This window comes from Uloborus diversus, chromosome 1, assembly GCF_026930045.1.
Source record: "Uloborus diversus isolate 005 chromosome 1, Udiv.v.3.1, whole genome shotgun sequence".
Taxonomy (NCBI): Eukaryota; Metazoa; Arthropoda; class Arachnida; order Araneae; family Uloboridae; genus Uloborus; species Uloborus diversus.
In genome coordinates, this window is record NC_072731.1 from 90230511 (window position 1) to 90242311 (window position 11801).

At 33.7% G+C, this 11801-nt stretch overlaps 1 protein-coding gene across 1 annotated transcript; it reads right to left on the reverse strand.

Annotated features, from left to right (window-relative positions):
• Positions 1 to 236: 236 nt before the first annotated feature.
• LOC129231043 (chondroitin sulfate synthase 2-like) lies at positions 237 to 11540 on the reverse strand. Its single transcript, XM_054865294.1, has 2 exons — positions 10728 to 11540; positions 237 to 1745 (listed from the first exon to the last, which is right to left on the reverse strand). Exons 1-2 carry the CDS (start codon positions 11538 to 11540, stop codon positions 237 to 239), a joined length of 2322 nt encoding a protein of 773 aa, XP_054721269.1.
• Positions 11541 to 11801: the final 261 nt, after the last annotated feature.

Here is an 11801-nt window from a genome sequence, read left to right on the forward strand (position 1 = left end):
ATTAATGAATATGTTTGCCGCAAAATATTTCAATAACATTCAACACACAAAGGCTTGTATCAGAGAGTAATTAACAAGGAATAAAGCAAAAGCTGTAAATTGGCACAACTAAGCAAGAAAATAATTTCTCTCAGGCAAATATCAGAAGTACAATTTGGCAACAATTAACATTGTAAATATCTCAAAAAATAAGGAAGCAAGTAATTTTATAAAGGCGACATACTTACAAAACGATTCTACAAAATATCATTAAATTGCAGACCGTCTTTCGTGTCAAGTTCAGCATGCGACAGAACTGCAGCAGCCATTTGAGACTTTGTGCCTAAATTTTCTTCCCTATTCTGTAGGCATTCTTGATATGTTCCAATGTTAGACTCGAAATCACAGGCATCAAATTTGAACCTTATCCTCAAATCAGGTTCCACAGCTCTCATCATGTGCAGTTTTGACTGAAGAAACATTTCAAACAAGTCATACCGCTGGTTATACAAATGCGCATTCTTGAGATCTTTGTCCGACTTGATTACCGGGATTACCGATTCCAGTTGCTTTCTGACGGATAAGTAATCGGATAAGTAGAAGCTGGCATGCTCGTAGCTCTCAGAATCAAAATGCCCGAGGTCTTTCTTCACTTCAACGTTATCTGGGAGAGTGATATGCTTATAAGCCAATGAGGGATGGTATTGTCGAAAAGGGATAGGGAAGAAAACTTGAGCTTTGAGAATTGTATTCATCCGGACGCGGTTGATATAATCAGAGCGAACCTCCATTCCAACGTGACACAAAAGCAACAAGGATTCTGTTGACAACTTTCGGGAAACCAAGTCGAGGATAGCAAAGTAAGGAGGCATTTCACCGGTAGTTTTCACACTGAACCATGCTATTTTGGCACCATTAGATCTGTACTTGTTTACAAGACTGCCGACTAAGTCTTTAACTGGTCGAAATATGTCTTCTTTTTCTCCCTTCCCTGGATCTTGCGGACCATAGAGAAACACAAGCAACATGACAGTACTATCTTGCTTTTCAATGCAAGCTTTTGCATAATCTTCTAAAAATCTCAGCGCTTCATTTCTCTCATTTGCCTTAATGACCACCAGAAGAACCACTCTTGTGTGCTCGGTTACAAAAGGAACAGGAATTATTTCCACTTCATTCAGAGGCCTGACGGCTGCAATCCGTTTAAGTATTTCACGGCCAGTAGCATCTTCTAGGAATATCATATCCAACATGTACTCTGTTCCCCTTGTAGGATCAAATCTCTTATATCCGTTAACCAATTTCTGGAATATGTACCTGCCGTTGTAAGTAGACTTTGCCCACTCAACTGTATACTTGAGTAAATCTTCAATTTCAAGTTTATTGAGTCCTTTAACTTCGGATATCACTTGCAGTTCGCCTTGCCAAAAATTGTGTGTGGTATTGAAATAAATCCAAGGCAGGACGTCAAAACGATGATGTGGTTTGAATGGAGGTTCAATTCCGATGGGCCAGGATATGTCACTGAAATTCTGAGGAAGGTTCAAGCTGATGTTTGATATTTTGTTCTGAGTTTCCCGCAGTTCATGGTGATTGTCAATAAGCTCTTGTTGGCAAAAATAATGATGTATCATGAAATGCTGCTCTTGACTCGAAACTGAATAGATTGTGAGAGCATTTTTAAGATCTTTTGGCCATGATGACTTTTTTATTGATGTTTCTAGGCCATCATGTTTTGACACTTGGTGAGATATGTAAGTATAGCCCTGGAAAGAAAGAAAACAAATTAGGCACTGATGTACAAAAAAGTGCAGAGCAGGACAGTCCCGTTTTTGATGCCTATTATAAAAATAATTAGTTGAGGATGATGACGATACTTAGAGGGTTGAGCAAATCATCCTGTTATGTTATTTGGCGCAGCCCTAAAGAAAATAGACATCAGTACGCATTCGTGCATCTAAATAACATTACCAACTGCTCAAAAGTTTTTAATAGAAATTAGTTTTGAATAACTGTTTCAAACTTATCTTATCCATAACTCATTAAATTCATCTATGCTATTAAAATCTGTGCACATCTGTCGGTGTCTGTAACCCTATCTCCTCCGGAACTGGGGTGTGTACCAGATCAATTTACTGGTTTCTATTCTATAACAATTCTATATTTATAAAAAAATCTTAGATGAGAAATGTTTAGTGAAACTTACTAGTAGAAAATAGAACTGTTAATTAAATTCTTTCATGAGATAAAAAATGAAAAGTAGAAAAGCGAACCGGCTGTCTCATCCCCATCTACTTTCATAATTGTGAAGGTCAATAAACTGAGATTGAACACAAAACATTTTTGGAAAAAATCCCTCTGCTTCTAAGTTTATTTAAATTTTGGGCTATAGCATCATTTCAATTGAAGGCACTCTAGCTAGGGCAAGATGGGTTTCAGATAGAATTGTGATTAAAATGCTAAAACAGTTCTTTAAGATATGGCAAATTTTTTTTGCAAAAAACATATTGTTGCCTCAGAGCAAGATATCTAATTCCAGGAATAACACAGAGGTGCCAACCTAGGGGTGGACATGACCCAGACTGTGGAATTGAAATTTTTAGGGAGGGGGGCATGTGTTTGGAGGGGTATTTTTCATTTTAGGGGGTCTTTGCAATATTTAGGGGGACACACCTGAATTAGCAGTAAGATATCCTACTGTTGCTTTGAGGTGACGATGTGTAAAAAAAGAAGGAAAAAATATAAGTAAAATTCAAATTAAATTTTTTTTCAAAAAAATACAAAATTTCCAAAATTTATTTCTTTTTTTGACAAAATTCAGACTTTAAATAAAAGCTTGGAGATTGACTTCCATTTGTTATAACTTGTAATTTTTATATCACGAGGGTTTTGGAAATAATTTTTGAATTCTTTTCTAGGATTTTTAAGACTCAGAATTTTACTTCCAGACAACAACTTTATAATGCCAAAAATAATACCTTACTTCAGGTTTACCAACTGCTCTACATCTCTGCAAAAACTGCTGCAGTTGCTCTGCAAAAATAACGAAACTCCTCAAAGAAGTTTTTTGCTCCGTGTCTCTCGGTCGAGAGCATTTTCACGCGATCCAGCAAATACCCCTTCACCTCCCGTTTGCCGCAATCTTTCCATCATGATTTTTGCTGAAACATGTGATTTTTAGGTAGAAAAGAAAAGGAAATTTGTTCTGTGGGTGGGAGCGAGAAAAGTTTGACAGTGACGGTGCAAGCGTTTACAGATTTTGAAATCCGATTGCATCTGCTTTCTGTAACACGATACCTTTTCCACCAATGGCGCCCATATGGGGGGGGGGGGGGGGCAAGCGGGGGTGCAAGTCCCGTCCTTTGAAATTAGAACTTCTTTGCTTTTAGTATTTTTTTCTTTGCAAAAATGTAAAAACATTTCTTCTCCAGTAATTAATGAATAAGTTATTAAAAATGTCAAATTTAATAACTCTAATCTGCACTGAAATCGGTTTCTATGGGGAAAATATCCTGCTAAAACCATGGGGAAAATATCTGACCCCCCCCCTTAAAATTTTGCATATGGGCGCCCTTGTTTTCCACTATTATATTTAATTTTTTGCTGAAGGCCATGCCCATTCGAACATGTTTATCCAGTTTCATTCAAGCTAATATAAAGCAAACACCATTTGAGTTAATTTAGGCCAGCACAGGGTTTGAAAATATCATAATATTTTCGAAAATATCTGATATTTTGATATATATCGGATATTTTCAATTAGCAGAAACTAAATTCCTCAAAATAGTAAATGCATCCCCAAAACACTCTTTATTTTCTCATAATTATATTATGTAGACTTAAAATTAATGTTTCTTTCATTATTTATATCTAATATTTCATTTTACATTTCTATTAATTTTAATGGAGTTCATTTAGGATTAGTTTTACTCATTTTTCTTCTGTTAGCTACTTGTACAGTTAGAGGATTCATCAGAATTAAATAATATGCATTAGTCGGTGCATTCATAAGACATTTTCTTTTCTTCTGAGAAATGTTTAATACCTAATTAGGCACTTTTAATATGAATTAAATTTGTTACAATACTAATAATTTTATGAATATAAAATACAAATAAAAATGGGATATGAATATTATATTATATTATTTATTAAAGGTGTGTATTATACATCATAAAAGTACAGAACATAACTTTTTGGTTAATTTCATTTATGATTAATGTACTTTTTAAATTGAAAATACCATATTTGAAAAAATAAATCAAAAATATCAAAATATCATGACATTTTCAAAATAAATATCAGATATATATCATGATATATACTGACAGATATATATCAGCGAACCATGGGCCAGCACCAATGATATAAATCATAAAAAATTTAATAAAATTAATTTTATTTTAATAACATTTTGCTATCTTACATGTAAATATGAGAAATTAAAGCTACTTATACTCAAAGCATTATTAATTTGAAAGCAATTATTATTATTGCTATTGCTTAGAATGGTTATCAAAGCTCAAAAACAATTTTAGATGAGTGTAGGGATTGCGATACCAGTATACCAAATACCGGTAATTTCGAGAAATTTTGCGATTTCGTAATACCGGTATTTGTTGAGGAAAATACCAGTATTTTTGATATTAGCTGAAAATAATGAATAATTTTAATTCAAGATTGTTCTCAATTTAACTTATTAAATATCTACTTATATTTTAAATCTACATTTATTTTCAAATGATAACAGGACCAAAATCAATCTATTGATATAAAAATTTAGCTTCAAAAGCATGAACTAATATAGAATGTCATTAAACAAAAGTATTTTTCGTGCACCATGTATTTATTTTGTCTATTTCCCTGATTACCCAATTTCCTTTTTGGGAAAGTTAATTTCATGTATAATTTTGAATGCCCCCCCCCCTGCTTTGTCCAATGAACAATTTATTTCAACCATCAATTGCAGGAATGCTTTATGATTTTTTTTGGTACAGATGTGATATCCCCCCACCCCCATTTGGGGACATCTGATTTTTGCACAAAATTTAAATATTTTTCTCGCTAATGAGGCGATAATTTTTTAAGCAATGCATCCCTGGCAAAACTAACCTGTGTTTGACAACCCGAAGGCAATCTTAGATCTGTTCAAACTTGTTTACTTGTTATCGGTTTCCCGCATTTTCGTGCAATATACCTTACAGGAAAGCTTATTTTGTGTTGTTTAAATTCAGTTGTGTTTTGATGAATAAATATTAGAAAATGCCAGTTTTTTCAAACTTGAACGTTAATTGAAAGTAAACTGCAACTTGGTGTGTATCTGTAAGATGCCATTGTCATGTTGTTTTGCTTCAGACTGAGTGTGAGGATTTGTATTATAAAAAGGTAGGTTCTTTTTTTTTAGAATTAAAAAAAAAAAAATTCACATCCGAAATTCTTCGCTTTTACAAAGTCTTGAGGGTTTCTTGTAGTTTTTAACTTTATTTTTACTGTACATAAAATCATTTTACAAAAATAGTACGGTTATTTTATTCTAAAAGTTAATTCTTATCGATGCCACGAATTATATAGACATATTCTAAAAAGGTGCCTCCTTTAGGTACTGAATTTCTAAAAATAAGTTGACTCTAGCATTTTATAAAAATATGAAGGTGTTATTTTTTGTAAAATATAATAGGTATTTTGAAAGCATGTCTGGATAGCAAATTAATGTATGGTATCTTTGTATTGTTTATGTTTGGGAAGTTCTGTTGAGACATTTCTACTTTTCATACATTGAAATTTGAGTAACTAAGCGCTTTTTTGGCTTAAATAGTTATTGATTTCGGGGAAGCTTTCCGCTTTAAACATCGCAATTTGAATCCCTTTGCTCTTTTTTAGCAGGGTATGAGAAAAGTTTTGGTTCAATGAAATGCATGTTGGAAAACAAGTTTTATTTCTATTGGTACATATTTCATTGGTGAACTGTTATGGTAATTTGTTAATTTAAATAATTTTCTAGTTTCTGGTATTTTTGAAGCGTATATTCCCGGTGTTTTTTGCTGTGATTTTATGTTGTTTTTATATATACTGTGTTCTGAAGTGCTTTGATCTAAATTTTTAAATCTTTAAACTAAATTTTTCCCGTTGGCGCTAAAAAAGCATCGCTAAGAACGATGTATGACCTATGTTGTCATACATCTTTTCTTAGCGCCAACAGGAAAAAGTCGCCAAGGGTGGAATATATGACATTATTTTCATTACAAATGGCAATTTGTTGGCATCAGTATTGGTTTGTTGTGCCATCTCGCTATTTGGCTTCATACTTGTTAAGATAACATTTAGAAATTATATATTGCCTTGAAAATTTGAATAGAGGAAAAGCATAAATATGTTCCACGAATTCAAAGATATTTTCAGATCAGATATTTACATATTTATGATTGCAAAGAATTTTGAAAAGAAAGTTAAAACAAATAAGAAAAACCAACAAGATCTAATTAGTCAAGTTTATCGTAAATTTCAAACCAAAGGACTAATAAAAAGTAAACACAAACCCCTCCTGTTCAAGAGAAGATGATGTTAATATTGGAAAAGTATAGTCTCTTAGGAAAGGAATTTCAACTATACTCGATTGCAAGCTTTCTTGGCTATGGAGAAATGAGCTGCGGCCAAGTGAAGGAAATAGTTCCTTGCGCTTTGCCAGATAATCAGGGGGAAATTACGCACTTTGCTTTAGAAATCGGATTAGTTAGTTAAACCGACGCAAAAGGGACATTTTTTTGTCATAATTTCTGTGAATCGTTAAATATTTTCAATTTTAAGAGCGGTGCAGCGCGGATCCATACATTCATTTGCAACTGAACGAACCAGCCAATCAGAGCTCACAAACAGTTGGCGATCTCCGGATACTCTGCGTTTGGCGCGATTTTGCTCAAGTGCTCCACTCCGTTGAAGTATGCCAAAGCGGATTAATTCGCCAAGCAGGCAACTGCGAGTGCGGTGTCTTATCGGAGATCCTCCTTACAAACCTACAGGCGGTCTTTTCACTCAGTGTTTTTCCTCCGCGCTTAATGACGTCACTGACAAGTTAACTTGCAAGCTAGTATAGCTTTAAATTTAAAAAATAATAGATAGGGTTCATACTCTATTTGGATGAAAAAATTCCATGACTTTTCCAAGACTTTTTCATGACTTCAATGAAAATTTTCATGACCTCGTTACACAAAGAGAATAGCACTATTTAATCTCAAACTTGGTAATATTTGGAAATGAGCATTAGCAAAACGTCTATATGAATGCCACAGCCTCATTGAAGCACTTACTCGTTGTGGAAAAAAATATAAGTGCACACTTAAAAAACTAAACTATTCTTATTTTTCTTCATCATAAAAATTTAAGTAAACTAAAAATGCAGTGAAGCAAATATGATGCTTAAATGTCTGATTTTTTTTTTAAAAACAGGCAGAATGATATTGAATGGGACAAAGGTTGAATGAGTCAACACTAAGTTTCAATAAATATGCTTCAAAAGTTACCTTTTAGTGTCAACAGTGCCTTTAATCATCCACGTAACTTGACAGTATTTTGGTTCTTTAAAGTAAAGTCACATAGTTTTGTTCTTTGTTTCTAAACCAGATCTTTTTTGAAAAAATCATTCAGTAATGAATCTATCTTCTGATTCAAAAGTATATTTGTTTTTTTACAAATTTACATATTTTCAAATGTATATAAATTAATAAGTACAGAAATTCCAGAACACGTTTAATTCCCAACAGTGAACGTAGCAGTGGGTTGTATGGATTAGTTTTGCGTGCCGTATGTTGGGCATTACTCTTTTAGAGCATTAGAGTTCTTTTTCTGTATTCTGTCGCCTGACTTAAGATCTGTACTTTTTAAAACATTCAACAAATTAAGATAAACTCTGAAAAATTTAATGATAAAGTTCTTACAAGTGATGGAATTGAACTCGCATGCAACTGAATTGCTTTTTTTGAGTGGGAGTGGCAAAACTAAGAATGTGAAATTTTGCTACTACAGAATATGAAACATAAGAAGTGTTGAAAATAACAAAAAATTCAAAATAAGTGATGTCCAGGCAGTAAAATCACATCGCAAAAAATGGCAAGCGGCAGCGACAGAAGTGGATGCAATGAGATTTCAAAATTCAGATTTGGTTTTTGGATTGTTCAATTTGCCACTTTTAATAGCTTTTATGTGCTATACTGTTAAATCACTCAAGATTTCTAATGCTCCTTTAGTTAATGTTCCTTTCTCTTTGTCCAGGACATTTTTCCATGACTTGAAATAAATTTCCATGACTTTCAATGAAAATTTCAATTTTCCATGACTTTTCCTGGTCTGAAATTCTGTTACTTTTTTCCCATGACTTTCCAGGATTTCCATGACCCGTACGAACCCTCAATAGAAATATGCACAATACCAAAGAAACACACACAAAAGGGTTTATCCAAAAATGACATGCAACAGACCGAATTACCGAAAATACTTTTAGGCAATTAAACTAGAGGATGTGTATCACATATTGTTAACAGTACCACCGACTAGGGATGCACCGGATATCTGGTAACTATCCGGTATCCGGCTGATTTTTTAACCATCCAGAACTATGAGATCCGATCCGACAAGCCACTCCGGATCCGGATATCCGACAGTATTTTGCAGGATATCCGGGCAGTTATCCGGTAAAAGTGAATCGTTATTTTCTGAAATTAAAGTGAAATTTTCAGTTGATTATTTAAGTATAATTTCATTTATGTTTAAAAAAAATTGTTAACATGTTGAGAACGACTTTTAATATATTTTAGATATTAATTTGCATTTTTTAATAATATGAATCGTTATTTTCTGGAATTAAAGGGAAATTTTAAGTTGATTATTTAAGCGTAAGTTTATTAATTTATTTTTAAAAAGTGAACGTGTTGAGAATGACTCTTAATACTGTATTTAAGATGTTAATTTGCATCTTTTAAGAGAGTGAATTTTTGTTTTCTGGAATTAAAGTAAAATTTTCAGTTGATTACTTTAGCATAAGTTATTAATTTGTTAACTGGGTTGCCCACCTAGGGGGAGGGGGTTTAGGGATATTTTATCTTTTTTTTTTGGGAGGGGGGGCTTTCTATTTGGGGGGTATTTATGGTTTTTAGGGGGTGGGCCCTTGCTCTTAAGGGGGGGGGGGGCACCCCTGTATTTAAGATGCTAATTTGCATCTTTAGAGAAAATGTACCTTTATTTCTGGAATTAAAGTAAAATTTTAAGTTGATTATTTAAGTTTATTTATTTTTTGAGTCAAACTGGCCTTGTTTTAATATTTTCTTTTTTAACTTGTGTGTTAGAAAAATTTTACACGTGTATTATCTGTAATAAAAATTATTTCAAAGCAAAGTTTTATTTTTTGTTATTTCTAAATTGGAAACAAGAAAATGTATTACTTTATGATGAAGTTTAAAAAAATTTCTACACGTCATGCAAATCTAATAACAGATACGACTCATTGTACGACCTTTAAGATTTCAACTATGAATAATTAAAAGTTTAAACCATGTGTACATTACAGACAGAATTAATTTTTGTCGAAAGTTTGTCTCTTTCGAAAAAATCTGTCGAAATAAAGCAATATTTTAAATGTTTCATTTTATATATAGCACAATTCCTAAATTAAAATATAGAGGCTCTAAAAAAGTACATTTGAATGTGCTTAACATGTTTTTTAAAGAAATGATATGTGGAACAAGTTTGATTTATTGTTTTGAAATGGCGTTGTAGAAAAATATGCAAACATGCAATGCAATCGAAATGCCGGATATCGGTCGGATATTCGAATCCGGTAGGTAAGGGGGCATCGGATATCCGGTATCCGGCAAAATCACTATCCGGTGCATCCCTACCACCGACCTGCATGAATTCAGAAAGAATAGTTACTACTGCAGGAAAGTTGAGCGCTAAAATGAGTTCCAGGCTTAGAGACAATTCAGTAGATGCATTATTAAGTTTTTTAATAGCATTGATTTTTTATTATGACATTTGTTCCATTATTTTATACTTATTCAAAATACTTTTTCATAATAATACAATTTTTGTAGAAAATTATGAAATGTGGCAACGAAACAATATGTTTTCAAGCAATTTCAGAAATTTCAAATACCGGTATTCAGATATGTTTTAAAAATACCGAATACCGGTATTGAATTTTTGGTCCAGTATTGCAATCCCTAGATAAGTGGTTTAAATTAAAAAAAAATGATTTTAATACGAAATATTGAGCTGCTCCGTAAAATTTTAAAATGCTCCTTAAAATCAACAGATGCTCCACAAATTGCAGCAAAAAAATATGTGTTCAATTACACACGAAAAGGCCGAAAATTGCATTTTTCGGTCCTAAATTATGGAAAATTTCATTAGGATGCCACTTTTCCCCCAGAAAAAACAATTCTTGCAACACCGAACATTCTTTAGTGATTCAAATCCCAGGGGTGCCCACTCCCTTTAGGGCAAGGGTGCACCCCTCTCAATACTGCAAAGCCTCCCCCCCCCAAAAAAAACGAGAAAAATACTCCTCAAAACACCCCTCCCTAAAAACTTCAATGCTGCAGTCTGCACCATGACCCCTCCTAGGAGGGCACCCCTGCAAATCCTGCTCCTCACATTGTCCAAAATTACAAGTCTCCTTAGAGAAAGTAAATTAAGTAACGAAAATTAATGATGGAAAATCTTTAACCAAATGATAATTCAAACAAAGTCGCAAATACCTGTACAGTGGAAGCACAAGGTTGATCTGTACCATGCAAAATGCATCGGCCAAAATTATCGCTATCACTTTCAGAAAAAGTATGCTGCACACACCACTCCAGGTCCTTCACAGTTTGAAAAAATACAGAATGAGACAGTAAAATTCCAGCATCTAATGAACAGTATAGAGAGTCAGGGTCCAGAGGCCGTCCTAAATGGACATTTTGAGTTATACTGATATGAGTTGTTAACTCAAACAACTTTTTGCCACGAACATGTGTAGTATCTCGCGCGAAGAAAAAGAAATCATACTCTTTGAGAAAATTTTCAGACACATATTGCAACATATTAAACGGCGCGAGGATATCACGTTTTTCAGAGAAGGCTACTACCGCCCCAACGTTCGAATCAACATTTTCAGCTTCTGAGCCCTGTAGGAAGAAAATAATTTTATTTGCGTGTTTCGAGAGGGTACGATTCAGGGCGGAACCTAGAGTTAAAATCGTTTGTGAAGTTGTCAAAACACCAATGAACAGCTTCTCGCGAATGCCGAGTTCGGTAGAGTAGTACCGAGACCTAGGAACTTGAGGTTTTTCAAAATGAGAATTCTTCGGTTTGTTGTGCAAATTAAGAACAGGTTGATACTCGTCAACTGTCGTTGACTGAGGTGACATTTCCGATGCGCCAGTAACTGGCAGGAAATTCTGTTGCCGAGAGCAGTGCTCTTCCGTTATAGGAAGCAGTATGAGGGAAATAGTTATGCCCAGACAACAGCCAAGCACAAGCGAAATTTGGTGAGAAAAGTAAAATTTCACTCGATTTAAAAAACGCATTTTGTTCTTTTCGTGGCATGTGGAAAATAAATAAAATTAGTAGGATTTATTAGAAGAATTTTAGACGTTTTGACACAAATATAAAACAGGACATACACACTGCAAAAAAAACATCAACAGTAGGAGGGGAGGCGGAAGTGAAAGTAGTAGTAGTTATAAGAAACTCAAATGCTGAAATAAGTTGAGTACCACTTGCCATCTAGGAAGACAGCACTAAAACATTTCTCCTGCAGTCATGCAAAATTAGGTGTTGGTAGAGAT